General features: G+C 38.0%; 1 protein-coding gene across 1 annotated transcript in view; it reads left to right on the top strand.

The window, feature by feature from the left end:
• Nucleotides 1-18084, top strand: part of LOC107701519 (cadherin-2) — a 48316-nt gene that overhangs the window by 22612 nt on the left and 7620 nt on the right. Inside the window, exons 3-11 of the mRNA XM_016503560.1 lie at nucleotides 6168-6376; nucleotides 8793-8933; nucleotides 9096-9251; nucleotides 11519-11663; nucleotides 11750-11922; nucleotides 12805-12942; nucleotides 13040-13225; nucleotides 13836-14089; nucleotides 15180-15322. Of these exons, the coding sequence (XP_016359046.1) occupies nucleotides 6168-6376; nucleotides 8793-8933; nucleotides 9096-9251; nucleotides 11519-11663; nucleotides 11750-11922; nucleotides 12805-12942; nucleotides 13040-13225; nucleotides 13836-14089; nucleotides 15180-15322 (1545 nt within the window). The remainder of the gene's footprint in view (nucleotides 1-6167; nucleotides 6377-8792; nucleotides 8934-9095; nucleotides 9252-11518; nucleotides 11664-11749; nucleotides 11923-12804; nucleotides 12943-13039; nucleotides 13226-13835; nucleotides 14090-15179; nucleotides 15323-18084) is intronic.

The following is an 18084-nucleotide window of genomic DNA, read 5'->3' as shown; positions in this document are numbered from 1 at the left end:
GCAATGGTTTTTATTTGAAAAAAGTTATTTTAATGACAACAATATAGTATGTTGTTAAAAATAAAATGTGTGTTTTTAGTGGTGGAGCCAGTAAAAATATTCAAGTAAAAAAAGATGAATACTTAGAGTTGCAACTGAATGCTCTTTTTGTTAGTGACAAATAAAAATATTCAAATCACCCAGTCCTGTGGATGAATTAAGTAAAGCATTCTGTTACACTGACATTACACTATAGTGTGAGAAAAAGTTATGAGGCAGAAAATGAGTGTAATGTCGCTGTTCTCTCTACATGTATTTATCTGTGCGCGCATGCATTTGCATGTGATCAAGTCATTTAATAGGTTGAGATTGAGCTTAATCAACCGTGAGATTCACCATGTTCTTTTGATCTAAAGTATAAATCTGAACAAATGAGGAAAGAGACGAGAGGATTTTATAAGAGGGAATGTCATATTCTCTTTCTATATTTTACTCGCTTTGTTTGAAGGGAAACAGCATGAGGCGAGTAGATATGATATGTTGTTAGTTGTACTTTTGGATCAAAGGCTTAGATGATTCACATTAATAGAGGAACACATAAAAGCAGCTGTTACTCACAATTATAACATTTTGGCAACTAATCAATAGCCATTGGCTCATTATAGGAGCTACATATTGTGCTAGTTTCCAAAAGAGATATTGAATCCCTTTATGAGCTGAAAAGCTCTTAACAGTTTAATGCACACTTTGGTTTTTGAATTGATTTAGTTCCCATTGGTGCATTTTCTCAGTCTGTGTTAAGGTGTGTTTGTGAATGTGTCTTTCTTTTTGTGTGTGTATTTTTGATGAGGGAAGTGCATACGAGTTAAACCTAAGTTGCCATGCCCACCGAGGGATGTGCCCGAATGATGCGGCCATTAGAGGAAGCTCACCCTTAGAAAAATCATGGAAAAAGGGCAATTATAGGCAGGTGGTACAAAAGACAGCTCTGCTCGGTGCGGAGTGGGATCCTAAGTACCACATCTATCTGAATTCTTTCACAGGAAGGCTCAGTATGTCTCAGAGAGCATGAAACCCCAAACGACAACATTAAGACAGCTATTTTACGCTCTTCTCATGGGGGTGGTGGGCTAAACAAAACTATTTTTCCATTACTTTCCTCATTTATGTCTTGCTGTTACTGAAAGCTTGTACCAGTTGAAGCCGGCTCGTATTAAAACAAACCAAGAGTCCCATTGGGAGGGAATAACGGGGACATTTTGAGCGGCAAAGATGTGATGTTGGTGTTGAATGCTAATGGCAGAAAGAGATTGCTTACAGAGCACATCCCATCTCTGCTGGCTCACCAGATCAGCGTGTGCACGTGGCCAGGTCTTTATTTGTGCTTTTTTGGAAAAAGTATGAGATTCACCATTTCAAACTTGGATGTGGATTTTTTTTTTCTTCTTTGGAGCACAAAATAAACATTTGTTATGCAGACATACTACCATGTCATATACTACTACAGTTTAGAGGCTGTCAAACTTTATAAAAGCAGTTCCAGTCTTTCTGAGTCAAATTATTCACTGAAAGTCTTGTGTTTTGTCCATGTCCACAAAGTTGGCTAGTTGAGAGCTTCAGGGAAATGACTGAATAACGACTTTTCAGTCTGTTCATCACATGAAGCTGTTTTATTTAGTGGTCGACCGATATATCGCCATGGCCGATATATCGGCAGATATCTGCCATTTTTCAAATATCGGCATTGGCCTATACGTTTTTCTGTTTGGCTGATGTGTTCGAGGCGGGACTTTTATTTTGACGGCGCCGAGAACGACTGCGGCAGCGCCTGAGCACACAGTGCTCACATTCTCCCTCTTGTTCGCTGTCGTCATTCAGTTCTGTCTAATACAGATAGAAGTCTATCTAATAATCAGATAGAACTGTTAAACAAAGGAATTAAAATGTATACAAAAAAGTATCATAACGATTGCTTTAATATTATTAAAGGCAAACATTATAATACTTTCTCGTTTGCCGTCAGCATTCCGCAAATATGCATTTATATAATTTAAACAAATCTTTGAATGACTAATGAACATTTAATTTCACAAACCTTGCAGACTTAGTCAAATCTAGTTGAGATCTTGTGAAGTGTGCATGTGACCTGCATTATCGCGTGTTCTGTGACGGTCGGTCCTATGGTTCGTGCGAATTGAATACAGACAGGAGGAGAGTTCAGCTTCACTGGAGATGCGCGATCGACAAACTTTAAACTCGTGACTGATTTCAAATTATGCTGGGCTTTATGCATTTGCCCACTGTCATATTCATGTCATTTTCACTGTGTGCTGTATGTAAAATGAGTGTTACCTTGGCTTTATTTGAAAAAATATGATTCCCAATGCACACAAACTTCCCAGAATACTGAGTGCCCTGTTGGTTACAGTGTTTACTTCCTTTTTAATTATATTTTTATTAAATATTTATTTATTTGTGAAAAATACTTTGTCTTCTAGAGTATAAGTATGTTTATTTTACACGTTTATTTTTTAATCCATTTTCAAATTATTTCAAATTTCTTAAATATTAATTAAAATTAATACAATTATATCGGCTTTATATCGGCCATCGGCCACCCTGCTTTCCAAGATATCGGCATCGGTATCGGCTGTCAAAAAACCCATATCGGTCGACCACTAGTTTTATTCCTTCAGACGAGTTGGAATATAGTATACAAGTCATATGGATGATACTTTTTAATTGTGGGGGGTTTTTTTATATTTTTGGAGCTTGACAGCCTCTGGTTACAATACAGTGTGGTGTAGGACAAGAATTGCGAAAAGATTTGTACTTTTGTGATCCTCAAAAGAAATAACAGCATACAGGTTCAAAACGACATGATGGGTGAGGAAATAATGGCAGAATTGCCTTAAATTCTGAGTTCCCCTTCAGTCTGCCTCTTAAAACTCATTCTGGTGATTTTGAAGAGACATAGTGAAGGGCAACTGACTCTCGTCTTGCTTCTCAAACACGTCTGTGGTGTCTGATCACCTTCTCACACAAACAAAGACGCAAATCCTCAGACACGCATACGTGCGCATAACAGGCCTCCTAAATCTCCAGCTTGCATTTAGCACTTTGACAAATAATTTTCCATCTCATTGGTCAAGGTGACAGAAAATAGATCTTTTTTTTGTAATTTCCTCTTATTTAGATTGTATCAGTTCATTACAGATAAATCAAGACCTTGTTTGTCCCGTGATTTTGTAGCTAAAGGATTGGATATTTTATGTTGTGCATCCTACATCATCAATACTTAACAAATAATACCAGACATAAATGTCAGACACTTCAGTACAGACAAGGTTGATGAATATTATCAGGTTCACATTAAGTGTAGCTGGAGAAACCTGGTTTGTAGAATAAAACATATTTATCCTAATCAATTTGCGGTTTGAAGACCCATATACGCACTCATTTGATGAGGGTTGTGAGAAAACACATGCAGGCTACCTCAGATGTAAATGAATGAATTATTTTAAGCAAACTCCGTCTTACATTAAATTACCCTTATAATTAAATCACTTTCCACTGTTTTTGCCGTAACTGCGTTTACATGCGAGACGTGATGAGTAATGTGGCTTTTACGCACCGCATTAAGCCAAGTTTGCAGAGACGCATAAAGAGATTGCGGTGAGAAGAAAGACTCAAAGACACTGCTCTCTCTGTTTCATCTGTTAGAAGAGCAGCGCTCGGTAATGGAAGGAGACAGCGTGGTAGACATATAGCGTTCGACAACACCCTCCCCCCATCCTCATGAAAACTGCACGAGAAAGTGCAGCTGCAGGCAAAACTGATGCAGCCATCTAATAAAACGTACTCTGTGCACTTCATCAAGCTAGACTGACACACACACACCACAAGCACCTACCTCACACCTGCCGAGCGGCGCATCTTGTGCCATCAGGGCAATCGCGTTACATTAAACGCATTACTCCGCGATGGGTACCATTGCGCCAGGGGCCAGAAAGAGGAGTCTTTTAATTTCGAAGAACCAAAATTAAACAACATAGGAGGCACTTTACGCAAGTAACACGCAAGGACGACGGGACTACCAATATTAAGAATCAGATAAACATAATAATTGCTCACCCCCTTCAGCAGGTCTTTATCTAATAATCAGTAATAAGGTCTCATTTGTTGCCATGTCTAATAATAGTGAGCGATTATTTTAGCCTACTGTAATACCCTGAGAGGTCCTCACATAATAAATGGTGATTAACGAGAGTGAAATGTGTAATTTACCTATGGACCCACCTAATTGCTATACGGAAAATCAGCGTTTTACCTCTCACATATGCGTGAAAGCGAAGAAACAATCGCAAAAACAATGCAACACACACATACACACACGCACTGAAAGCAGATGGGTTGAAAGTCACCTATGAGAGAGAAATTCAGCCTGTGCCCGCTGATGTGTGTTTCTCTGTGAGAGAAAGGATGGAAATTTCCATGGAGATGGAAAATTGGCTTTTGCACCCTTTTTATTGACATTGATAGTAGAGAAAAGACAGGAAATGTTCAGGGAGTGATGTGAGTTTAACTTTTCCTGCATGAGCATCATGATTCATGATTCAATGTGTTACTGCTAGGCTAAGGCACAATTGTATAGTTTGTAGAGCTGTGTATCAATACAGATTTCCTGATTCGATTCGATTCAGATTCGATTCTTGATTTAATTGGATGCCAATTCATTTGGATGTGTTTTTTGGTTATAAAGTCCATTTTTCTGACATATGAAAGAAATTTTCTCTCTGCTAATGCTGTATATATATATTTATATCATTGTTATATTGTATTTCAGTCTGATTAAATCTGTAATTTGTCTTTTTGAAAAAGATCCGGGTCATAAGATTCATTAATTTTGGGTACACTAGTCGCAGTGTGTATTTGTGATTCACTAAAAAGATTCAATTCAAAAAGAGTCATTTGTTTGTGAATTGAACTAGCTATATTGGTCAAGTTCTGTGTGTGTTTTTGCATGCAACACGCAAGGACTGCTGACGGAATTTCTGAAAAGTGAATTATTATCTGAGAAAATATTATGTTAATGTTATTTGGAGAATTTAATTGGAAACTCCAATTTTAAAGTAAATTTGTAAAATTTACTGCAAATGAGCCTTGTGAAGATCATTTGTTTACAAATTTGACATGCTATTAATAGCTAATTAACCATGCAGGATGACTCGTATCTGCCTGCACATGACAGACTTCATGTATATTTCAGTGATTAGTCTTGTAAACATTCTTGGTAAATAATATGCAAATTGATAATGCATATTCAACGGTCTATGCATGTTTGCATCAAGGTGGCCAGAATTGAAGTATCAAACCCACCTTAGTGTGCTTACAGGTGTTTTTATTAATAGTTCATGTCCTGACAGGACTGATGAACAGTAAAATGAATCCCTGTCAGTAATCGTATGTCCACTGTAGCTATACCGTGTCACGATAATGTTTGGCGAGAAATCACATGCGCCATCCACCTGGACTGGATAATGAGAGCTGGCGTTCTGCTTGAAAGATGAAAAATGTCAGACAAATGAGCCCAGTCAATACGCGGCTCCTCGCAAACAAATGTGTCCTGATAGGAGAGCGTCCCGGCGTCTCTCTCAGTTCTGGGCGTGTAATTGTCTGTCTGTGTTCTCTAATTGCGGCATAATAAATAAAGCACATTAATTTGTTTATGTCTGTACTTCTAATGCGATTCCCTCCAGTGCTGTGCCGCAGATACCTCTCAACTCGGCTTTTTCTCAGTTTTCTCTCTTTTTCCCTCCCCTCATCCCTCTCTCTCTTTGTCTCCTCGTCCTCCTGTTCCTCCTTTCCTCAGCACACCTGGGGGCCTGCAGGGGATGTCTCAGCATGAATAATGAAGGAGAGCTTCAGAAGTTGTACCTGCTCTCCTTTCCTACCATCTCTCTCTCTCTTTTCTCTGCTTCTTTCTCGATCTCTCTCTCTCTCTGTCAGTGCACACTTTCCATCTCTCGCTCTCCTTGTCCTCACTTTTCAAGTAAAACCATTATTCCCTTGCGGAGGAGCGGAATGTGATTTCCTGTGTGCTTGTTTTTTTTTGTAAAAAAATATGTTTGCAGTTTAAAAACAAAGGCAGGCCTGCACTCAGTCCACCCACTCTCTCTCTTTTGCAGTGGATTTCGTTGACTGTGGCAGAGGTTCTGGCTTGCGTTTTGAGAGCAGAGACCCTGCGGATTTCAGGATAGAGGCCGACGGGACGGTTGTCGCAGCGCGAACCCTGCAGCTCTCTGACAGGAAGGGGCGGAGCTTGGAGATTAAGGCCAAGGACGTGAAGTCTCAAGAGCAATGGCTGGTGCACGTCAACTTCACCCAACCCAAGCAGGTAAGAAATCATGCACTCTCGCACGTTAACAGCGAACGGTGGCTGCGAATTCACACTAATTATAACCGTGTCAGATCGCTAACAGCGCATGGCGTTTCTAAACTAGCCTCACGCTGCAATTACACCATCAAACAGCCATTGTGTGAATGTGAGCTCACAAAAATGTCCCTCTTCATCCGTAGGCCCTCTGTGACAAAGCCAAAGCTCTAATAAAACTATATTAGAAAATTAGCAGAGCACTAACACATTGATAGTAGGGCTGTAATTAATGTTTAACGATGCTAAATAGACATTAAGGCAAGAGGATACATTAGACAGCAGAGATCTGGACCCTCAGCTTGGGAACACTAACCATATGTCTCATAGCCCTGCCTTCTGCTTGGAGACAAGGAAGAATTTACTCTTTATTACTGATACACACATGCCCACACACTGCCGCCAAGGGGAAGGAGGACGAGAGGAGCCAGCGGTAGAGAGAGCAGATAAGGGCGAGATAAAGGTTGAGATGGTTTAGACTAAGGCTGGCCAGTCATGATGCATTCCCGATGAGTTTGCTGCAATATTCAAACCAAACAACACTGGGAATATCACTGCGATTTTAATGAGCTTTTAATTTGGCCATTAAGCTTTTTAAAGAACGTGTCATTAGACTAGTTTTGCAACCGGTCTCCTTCCTTGTCTTGTGAGATTTAACTGCATCTGTGATTTAAAGTAGCAAAAGCAATGTTAAAATGGGTATGTTTGATTAATTTGCGTTTTAATGAATTGATTCAAAACTTAACGATTCGTCATTACTCAAATGTGGTATAAGTCTGCATGGCATTTTTTGTGGATTAAACTGGTTAAGTAAAAATATATGTAACCGTTCAAAAGTTTGGAAAGATCGGTACGATTTTTAAATGTTTTTGAAAGAAGGAAAACAGTAATATTATAATGTATTTTATATCTTTACTGTTACTTTTGATAAGTTTAATGCATTCTTGGAAAGTATAAGTATTAATTTCTTTAAAAAATCATACTGACACCAGTCCTTTGAACAGTAGTGTAGATACATTTAGCTTTTTATTACTATGTATTGATTTATTGGTGCATAATTCAATGTTCCAAAAAAATTCAAAATGTGCTTTCCAGGGCTGCAAAAATCATTGAAATTAATAAATGGTAATTAATTAAATCTTAAAAGGCCATGGTCCATAGACAATATAAATATTTCTAGACAAGATCAAGTATTACTTTAGCTACAGATGACTTGATAAGGTGTAAACTCTATAACAATTTTTATCAAGTAATCAGAAGTGGCTAATTCATGGATATATCATATAAATTTGTTGGCCAGAAAGTATGGGAACCCTGTATACATTATTCTCGAGATCATTTAGTGAAATTGTGGAAAAACATGCCTTGCTTATTGTAGAGTAATTTCTTATTGTTTTATTAATCTTGCATTGAACATTCTGAATGTTAAATGCTAGAAAAAAATAAACATGTTAAATGAAATGAAATCTCAGAGTGATAAAATAAACAAAAATAAATTAAATTAACAAATATATATATATATATATATATATATATATCGAATATCATCAAAAGCCCAGCCCTGTTTCTAGAGATAAGAAGAAAGAGAGAGGCAGGAAATGTGGAATGAGAGAGAAATGAGATAAATGAAAAGTTAACGAGAAGGAACAGAGGTGAAAGATTTTTCCATCAATTCAGTTGATGTGTATGTTGTCGGTGAGTTTGTTTGAAGAGATGGTGTGACTGTGAGAAGGTACAAGGGTAATGAGTTAGATCATCACCTGAGTCAAAGCAGAGAGAGAGAGAAAAACGAGAGAATCTACCTCGCTTCTTCAACACCAAACTGCCGCCCACCCCCATGTGTCTGTCATTACCAGCAATATTTCACTACCGAGAGGAAGAGAGAAGATATGTCAAGAAAAAGGCAGGCTTAGTTGATATCAACTGAGAGGAAATATTGAATCACCTTATAAGCGAGAACGCTCCGAGATTTTGTACTTGCATAAAGAATTCACTCTTAAATGAACATTCAGAGGGGTTTTGTTCTCTATAACACTAAGAGCAGGGCAAATGTCTGGTCAAGCACATCTCTGGCTGCATTTGGCTCTGAATAACAAGGCTCAGGGAGAAAGAAAATGGAACAATGCTGCAAACTCAACACACACACACACTCACTATGTGGGTGTTACTGCTGTGGGATTTAACGATGGAGCTGCCGTGATATTTATGACCCCATTACAGAGGGTAAAATTAATTCTATAATTATTTGGGGACGGGGCAGATGTGTTGAAAGTGCAGCAGTGTGTAGGCTATGTGTGTGTGTGCATCACGTAATGTACATTGAGCGTGTGGGTGTTTGTGAATGTAACTGTTGTTTTTTTGCTGTTTTTGACTTTGCCAGGTGCCAGAGATACTGTTTCCACGGCACAGTGTGGTTGTCAAGGGCGACGGCAGTGTGAATCGCGTGAAAAGAGACTGGGTCATTCCTCCTGTCAACGTGCTTGAGAACTCCAGAAAACAATTCCCTGAAGAGCTTGTGAAAGTGAGTGTGTACACAAAGAAAAACAACACTGGTTCATCATGTGAAGTGTATTCGAAAACATACTATCAAAATAAATGGTAATTCATTCATCAGGTTGTTATTCAAGTGCAAGAGTAACTCAATTTTATGTTTATCCTGCAATTTTGTGTGTGCGTGTTTCAGATCCAGTCAGATAAGGACAAGAGTAACTCTCTGCGCTATAGTGTGACCGGACCAGGAGCCGACCAAAACCCCACCGGCCTGTTTATCATCGACGCCATTTCAGGAATCCTGTCCGTCACCAAACCACTGGATAGAGAACACATCCCCAATTTCCATGTGAGTGTGTGTGTGTTTGTAAAGCCACGTCCTGAGATGTCATGTAAACTTTTGTATAGATTTCATCCAAAATATTTATATTTGCAACATTTTTCAGATTTATGAAATCTTATTGAATGCCTGCGTAAGGGTTTTCTCTTAAAATACCTTTTTTAATGGAATATTCCCTACTGAAATAACCATGAGATGTGATGCAATGCATTTAACAGTACTAAGACTAGGTGAAAATAGGTGATACAGATGGTACGTCAAACGTGCCCATAAATGTATATTATACTTGTACAAAAAATATTTTTCTTAGTTACTTTTCATAAAATATCCTTAAAACAAGGTCCATTTTTCAAATGTATGAAATCTTATGAATATTTGTGTGATTTCCTTCATAATTCAACTTAGTGGAAGATTCCCTAATGACCATAACATTGTGTTTTACTATCCATGACCTCATCTGCATATAATTTCCATATGCATATTGACATCCAGATATGTAATGCAATGCATGTCTGTATTATACTTGTAAGACAAAACAATGTTTTTAAAACAAGATCATTACCAAATTTTTTTAGTTAATTTAATTATAAAAGTTTTTAAATTTTTATAGCTTATGTTCTAATGCATTTTCAAGTAATTAATTAAATTGAATGTCATTTTATATCTCCTGCGTGATGAACGTATAAAGATGGCATTTTTATTATAAAAGTGGTGTATAAAGGTGAAATGCAGAGTTTTGAATTGTTCAGTTCATTATTTGGCCACTAGAGTCTCCAAATCACCCAGTAAAAGTGTTGGTTTATTATTTCAATTTCAATTTAAAGTTTATTTTTTTTATAACTATAAATGTATGTGTAAGATGGTGTAAGCACTTTCCAGTGCTTGTTTTGAGCACACACTTTGTTTAAAGATCAGACCTTTGGTCTGTATATCCATGCATTCTCCCCAGGAATAGAGAGAATCTCTCTAAAACTCCCAATAAATTATATGTGTCAGGGTTACCATGGCAGCCAGTCTGAGAATGTGACCTTTGACATCCCTCTAATCCACTGTACCATGAAGAGGAGAGCAGACAAAATTAAACTCAGAGGAGCTTATCCTAACACTAAGTCACACACACATTCATTCATTGTGCTCGCAGGGGGGCATTCCCTAAATCTGGCTTTTCCTAAGTAAGAACAATCCTCAATCTCCCCTGGAAGTAGTTGCAAACTTTTCCTACCTGGTTTCAATACCCTTTCTCTTCACCACTGGACCCGAGAGGCTTTTAACCTCCCTCAGTGTCCACCTAATCCACATTCAGATTCAAATAATGCTGAGATTACATGAATATGAAATTATATGCTTCCTAATGGTGCCAAAGGTGGAGCATCAGGCTTCTTTCTGTCAGCTCATGCATATATGCAGCAGACCTAAGACTGCTTTAGCACGCAAACTGCAACCAAGTCAGCTGCAGCAGTTCCTTAAGACGAATAGCCGCTGTAAATGAGTGTGGTGGTTAAGAGCCTCTCTTCCACTCACAGTGTACTGCCGTTGCTGTTACAATTTTTTCACTATAACTTCTGAATGTTGCATCAAAAACAGCTTGTGACGGCATAAAGACACTGAAAAAATACTGCGGAACTTGTAAGACTCAAAAAGTGCAAATGTGATTCTTAGAGCAACATACCTCACACATTCTTTCAATAAATTAATGCTTTTATTCAGCAAGGATGCATTAAATTGATCAGAAATTAGAGTAAAGTTTACAATGTTACAACAAATTCTATTTTAAATAAATGCTGTTCTTTTGAACTTTCTGTTCATCAGAGAATTCTGAAAAAAGTTTCACGGTTTCCACAAAAATATTAAGCAGAGCAACTGTTTTTAACTGATGATAAGAAGAAATGTTTCTTGAGCACCAAATCTGCATTTTAGAATGATTTCTGAAGGGTTATGTGACACTGAAGACTGGAGTAATGGCTGTTGAAAATTCAGCTTTGCATCACAGGAATACATTATATTTAAAAAAATATATTAAAACAGAAAACCATTATCTTAAATTGTAATAATATTTCATAAGCTTACTGTTTTCACTGTATTGTGATCAAATTATGCAGCTTTGTTGAGTATTAGAGACTTCTTTTTTAAAAAACAAAAAAAAATATTTTATCCTAAACGGTAGTGTAAAAGGAAATGATAGTAAATGGAGAAATGGGGTAGATTTTGTTTGCATAGCTGCTCAGATTGAGTTTTGTTTTTCCACAACAAGTTTTCATGTGTGTTTGCGTTCACAGCTTCGCGCTCATGCCGTGGACGTCAATGGGAACCAGATGGAGAACCCCATCGACATCATCATCAATGTCATTGATATGAACGACAACCGGCCCGAGTTCACACACCAGATCTGGAACGGAACCGTGGATGAGGGCGCCAAACCAGGTACACCTGTCAGCATTCATGTTTTTAACAGTTATGACACACCTTCACCAATGAAGTGAAAACTGATGTTTATTGCTCGGCTCTAGGTACATTTGTAATGACAGTGACATCCCAGGATAAGGATGACCCAAATACAGCCAATGGGATGCTCAGATACAAGATCCTCTCCCAGACCCCAGAGAGCCCCTCCTCCAACATGTTCACTATCAACAACAAGACTGGCAAAATCATCACTGTAGCTGCAGGTCTAGATCGTGAGGTATGAAGAAGTGTGTGCTAATGCTTTGTCAACAATATGCAACAATACTGTAAACCAGAGGCACTCAACCAGTGTTAACACCAAGAGCGATAACTATATTAGTGTTCATACTAATGGACGAAAACACTCTGTGTATTATGAAGAGGTGCAGTTACTTTGTCTGCTGCTTTAAATAACTAACTTTAAATGCTCAAGCTCAGGCGGATTCTGATTGGCTGTCAATGTTTTTAATTGTTCATCAGCTAGAAAGTGTCGTTCTGAGAGTGATTCCAACAATATTGTTTCTTTATTGTTATAGTTGTAGTGTGGAGTTCCTTATTTTTATAGAATTAGAATGATTATTAGAATTTATCGTTATAGTTATTGTCTTTGTTGTGAACGGGTCTTGATTTTTTATACTGTACTATTACAGTGTTTATTAAATTTTTATTTTTGAACTACCTTTCATTTTTATATTTTCAGATTTTATTCATTTTAGTTTAAGTTTTAGTAATTGTTTGTTTTTTATATTTATCTTTAATGTATTTTTGTTTTGGTTTTAGTTTTAATAATTGTAGTATTTAAACTTGTTTTATTTCAGTTAGTTGCCAAGTCAACATTTCGTTTTGTTTAAGTTTTTCATCTAATATATGTTTGTTTGTTTTTTTCAGCTTTATTTTAATTACCAAAAACAATTTTTAATTTCGTTTACCAATAACAACACTGTTCTCAAATGGTGGGTCAGAACCAAAAAATGTGCCGGTAGTCTGTTTTGATACGGTTAAGTAATGAGATGCAAACATAATGTTTCCCAGACTCCTCATCCTGTTAACCACTGCTATAAACATTTCTATCTTGTGTTTTCAACCTAACTTATCTTGTTATGCTTTTGGTGCCGAGCAGAAGGTGCCTCAGTACACCCTGATCATTCAGGCTACCGATATGGAGGGAAACCCCATGTATGGTCTGTCCAACACCGCCACTGCTGTCATACGCCTGCTGGATGTCAATGACAACACTCCAGAGTTCACCCGAGAGACTGTGAGTGACACAGACACACTTGAACACGCATCTCACCAAAGCCATCTTTGCTGAAAATTGATCTCTCTCATTGATCTCTCTCTGTCTGTCTCTGTAGTTCCATGGTGAGGTCCCAGAGAACCGTGTGAATGTGATAGTGACGAATCTCACCGTGACTGACAAAGATGAACCGGGGACTCCAGCCTGGAATGCAGTGTACCGGATCATATCAGGGGACCCAACCGGACGCTTTTCCATCCCTACTGATCCTGTTACTAATGAAGGCCTCGTCACCGTCGTCAAGGTAAAACGCACAACAACACATTAAGAAGCTTACTAAGAAATGAACATACTGACAAATGGTCTGGAACAAAGTATGTAAGTGGTTCCGCTCCGGGTTTTACAAATCCTGCTTACTCATGAGAGAAATCGGAGCAGCAGAAAATTACTGTACTTCCAAATATCCCTCTACTTCCATTCCAATCCGCACCGCTCATATACTCTGGTCTGGAATGTCATAAACAGAGAAGTGGAGTGATACAAACAGTGAAAAGTCCCAGGACTCTCTCTGCTCAACCAATCAGATTCATGGACCGGAACTAATTGTTGTATAAATGCTGTAATTGGGTTGCGCTGCTATTCGCTAGAATCTCGCTAGAGTCCCTTAGGCAGAGGTTCAAATACAGAGCAAAAGACGGTCTCCATGGAAACAGCTTCCACCTGCTGTTCAGCTGAGTTAATGGTTTATGTCTCTTAATTGAGAATGAGTCATTCATTAATTATTATTCAAACATTTCTCCTCTTGTGTATTTAATTGCAACACGATCCATTCATTGTATCATTTTGATTATTTTTTCTAACAGATTATGACACTGTTAACTTGATTGTGTGTGTTTGTGTATCCTTGTGTACAGCCAATTGATTATGAGATGAATCGATCATTCATGCTGACTGTTGTCGCTGACAATGAGGTGCCGCTGGCGAGTGGGATCCATCGCACCCGCCAGTCTACATCCACCGTGTCCATACGCGTCATCGACGTGAACGAAAGCCCAAATTTTGACCCCAACCCCAAACAGGTCAAACTGGAGGAAGGCCTTCCACAGTGGTCGATGCTAACGTCTTTTACAGCTCATGATCCAGACAGATACATGCAGCAGACTATTAGGTATTAAAACACACACACACATGCATGTTACATGTACACGTACAGGCCAGCTCTTATGTATGCTTTTTGGAAAAGATTTTTTGAAATAGCAGAGTTTGATACACTATGAAGACCAAAGCAGAGCTTTCTTGCTAGTCCAGCCAGAACATTTATGGATACTAAGCTGCAAAAATGCATCACTCAGAAATCATCGCTCAGTCAATCATATTAGAGGTTATTTACATACAGAAGTCTTTAAAGGTGAAGCAGCAAAAAAAAGAGGTTGCAAAATAGTCATGTAAAATGGATGGTAATGAATATGGCCTGTTTAATTAATTGTTAATGGCTATGTTCGGAAAGGAATACTAGCTTACTACTTACTGAATATTTCATAATATAAATTGTACACTGTCTAGTATTTTTTTCAAATAAAATGAAAAAGAGTAGGCATTATGCAATGATAAATGTTTAAACACTACCCTGCTACATTTTTGTCACATGACCTCATTATTTATTTTATTTAGTGATAAATAATATTTATAAAAACATTGATAAACATTTTTTTTATCAAACATTGATAAAATAATTTAATCTAAAAATGCCATTTTGCAGTGCTGTCAAATGACAGTTTAAAATAAAATGTTACAATTGATAATATTTCTGATTCATGCATCACACTGATTGTTATTTTAGTATTATTTATATACTATTATAGTATTTATTAATAATTTGAAATGAGCTTTTATTTGTATATTTTCAGTTTTCATTTTAATTTTACTTTTAAGTTTTGGTAATTTTATGTGCTTTTTTAAATATTTCTATATATCTTTAATTTATTTTTGTTTCAGTTTTAGATTTAGTAATTTCAGTACTTCAGCTTAAACGTTAAACCTTAAAAGTTTTGTAAGTTTTATTTTTATTTTATTTTTTTTAGGTCAGTTACCAAAAACATTATAATAGTCTTATTTATAACAATAACAACACTGGTCACACAGGAAATGTAAGGTCAAGTTAAAAGCATTGCATTGTGGGATACATTCCTCAGTTGTTGAACCCATTTATTTTGACAAATGAAGTAAATGTTAACCACTTTGTATGGTGTGTTTTAAAGGTACTCTAAATTGTTTGACCCCGCCAACTGGCTAGAGATCGACCCCAACAATGGACGAATTTCCACCATTGCTGTCCTGGACCGAGAGTCTCCATATGTCAAAAACAACCTCTACAACGCCACATTCATGGCCTCTGATAACGGTAGGAGCAACTGTGTTTGAATGTGTATGTATGCAGAAGCAGTTGAGATTGAGTGATTCCATTGATTTTAGCTCTAGGGAGGAATTGCAACCGGAACAAACTGCAACCGTGATATACACGGGCCCACACATCCATGTTAATGATCACACCAACAACATATGCAAACTCATTCGGAATTTCTATGGGTTTCACTTTCTCTGGGTTTTTTTTCTTTGAAGCAACCTCTCCCTCTCTTTCTAACACACACATATGCACATACACTACCCACTGTGTGAAAGAGTCTACAGAAGTCTGCTAGGCCCTATTCTGCTGTGGTGTTTAACATTCTTGCTGCATCAGAGCTGTGAAACAAACCCCCTCTCACACACACACGCTGTAAATTTGAAAGCTTGTCTCCAGAAGCACCCACTAAACAGTTGTACCATTTTGCATGCGGTATTTTAGCAGAAAAATCTGAGGATGTGCGGGTCTAGTCGACTAGTCGACTAAACGGTACAGCTCCTACTAGTCGACACTGAAAACAATAGTCGATTACACGACAGGAAAAACAAAAACATGATTTTATCATTCAAATTACCATCATTTTAATATTGCATTTAAAACATTTTAAATAACAAGTTAAAATAAAACGTTTGGAAAATAATAAATTATTTTTAAAAGTTTATCTGGCCGGAAACTACATTTTTAGCTCAGACCTCACATGCGTTTTCTTCGTGTCAGTTGCGGCGAGTTCAAAAATGACAGTGCGAAAGACGAGAAGGTGTGGGATTATTTTGAATTAGAAGGAAACGGAGAAGTTTTGTGTAAACTGTGTAATGTCAAATTGTCTTACAATAACTCTACTGGAGCGATGCGTAATCATATTCAATACAGGCACGTAGGCGTTAGCTTAGAGGCTGGCCAAAGCCAGCAAATGTCAATCACATCATTCACTACAACCCGCCGGCGCTGCGATCCCGTCTGCGCCATCTATTCCTCTAACAAAGACCCACTTCGGCGGTGGTGCGGGATGTCCAGGCGCTTTCTGAAACTCTATCGGCTTGCTTTTCGTTATCTCTGCGTGCCTGCAACTTCAGTTCCTGCCCAGCGCGTTTTTTCAAGTGCAGGAATTTTATTGTTAATCGCCTCAGGTCCCGTCTTTCACCAGACCACGTTGATAGTTTCGTTTAAACGACAGTCAAATTAGTCATCGCGCACATCCCTACCTGTAATCCAGTTTATCTAGACACTAAATGCACTGAAATAGCGAAGCACTGTATGTAAATTAAGTCATTGTCAATCTTTTTAGCACAAACACACCTTTCTATGTAAATTAGGCTTGTTATAGATCAGCACTATTTGTGCAAACTCAACGCTAGTTGCATGGCCAATTATCATTGTGCTGGAAAGCAGGGGGTAATTTTATTAAGCGATTTTATTTCATTTAAATATAAAACAAATTTTTCAATTGAAAGGGTTGTTTGTATACATTTTCCAGTGATAATTGCAGCTGTAATTCATGAAATGATGGAGGTTAGTGTTATATCCAGCTGTGTGGTGCAGTCAAGTGCACTTTCTGTCTTTTAAAGGTGTCTGGATCCCAGTGGTGCAGTGATGCTGTACAGTTACTGAAACGTATTTTGTATTGTAGAAGTCTGCTGTATCCACCACAATCGAGCACTCAGAACCAATCTGGGGTGTATACTGTATATCCATATACAGTGGGTATAGAAAAGAATAACCTCCTTTTAAAATAATCACATTTTGTTGCTTTGCAGCCTGAAATTAAGACGGACACAGTTTTTGTTTTATCCAGTTGTATTCAGTGCAACTTATAACATCCAAGGGAAAGATATAACACCCACATGTCAGGAAAAAAAAAACAGAAACACTGAATTGGAATACCTACTTGTAAAGTCAATCAGGTGTAGAGAATCACCTTCTCAATGGCACACAAAGCCATTTGACTTTCAGCTGTGATCAGCTGTGGTCATTATGAAAAGAGCTTTCCTGGAGCATTTCAGTCCTTGGTAGTGCAACTGAAGCAAACAATCAACTATGGGTGGCAAGGCACTGTCAGAAGATCTCCGGAATAAAGTTGTGGACAGGCACAAGTCAGGAGATTGATACAAAAACATTGCAAAGGCTTTATCAATGCCTAGAAACACAGTGAAGTCTATTGGAAGGTATTTGGTACAGCACAGACCCTCGCTGGATCAGGACGTCACTCTAAACTAGATGAAAGAGCTGGGAGGAAACTAGTCAGAGAGGCAACCAGAGGCCTACAACAACTCTGAAGCAGTTGCAGGAATTTATGACTAAGAGTGGTCACTGTGCACATGTGACAACAATATCACAAATTCTCCACAAATGTGGCTTGTATGGGAGGGTTGCAAGAAAAAAGCCAGTCCTCAAGAAAGGCCACATGCAGTCACCACTGAGCTTTGCCAAAACGCACCATGAAGATTCTGAAGCAGGTGAGACTAAAATTAAATTATTTGGCCTCAACACCACATGACATGTCTGGAGGAAATCCAATACAGCTCTCCATCCAAATAACAACAATCCTACAGTAAAGAATGGAGGTGGTAATATCCTGTTATGGGGTGTTTCTCTGCAGCAGGGACTGGAGCACTTCTCAGGATAGAAAGGAAAATGGATGGGGCAAAATACCGTCAAATTCTTGAGGAAAATCTGCTGCCCTCTGCCAGAAAGTTGTCAATGGGAAGAAGGTTTACCTTCCAGCATGACAATGACCCAAAGCACACAGCAAAACTGAGCAC

Source organism: Sinocyclocheilus anshuiensis, unplaced genomic scaffold (genome assembly GCF_001515605.1).
Source record: "Sinocyclocheilus anshuiensis isolate Anshui unplaced genomic scaffold, SAMN03320099.WGS_v1.1 scaffold1051, whole genome shotgun sequence".
Taxonomy (NCBI): Eukaryota; Metazoa; Chordata; class Actinopteri; order Cypriniformes; family Cyprinidae; genus Sinocyclocheilus; species Sinocyclocheilus anshuiensis.
This window is presented reverse-complemented; position numbering and strand designations above follow the sequence as displayed.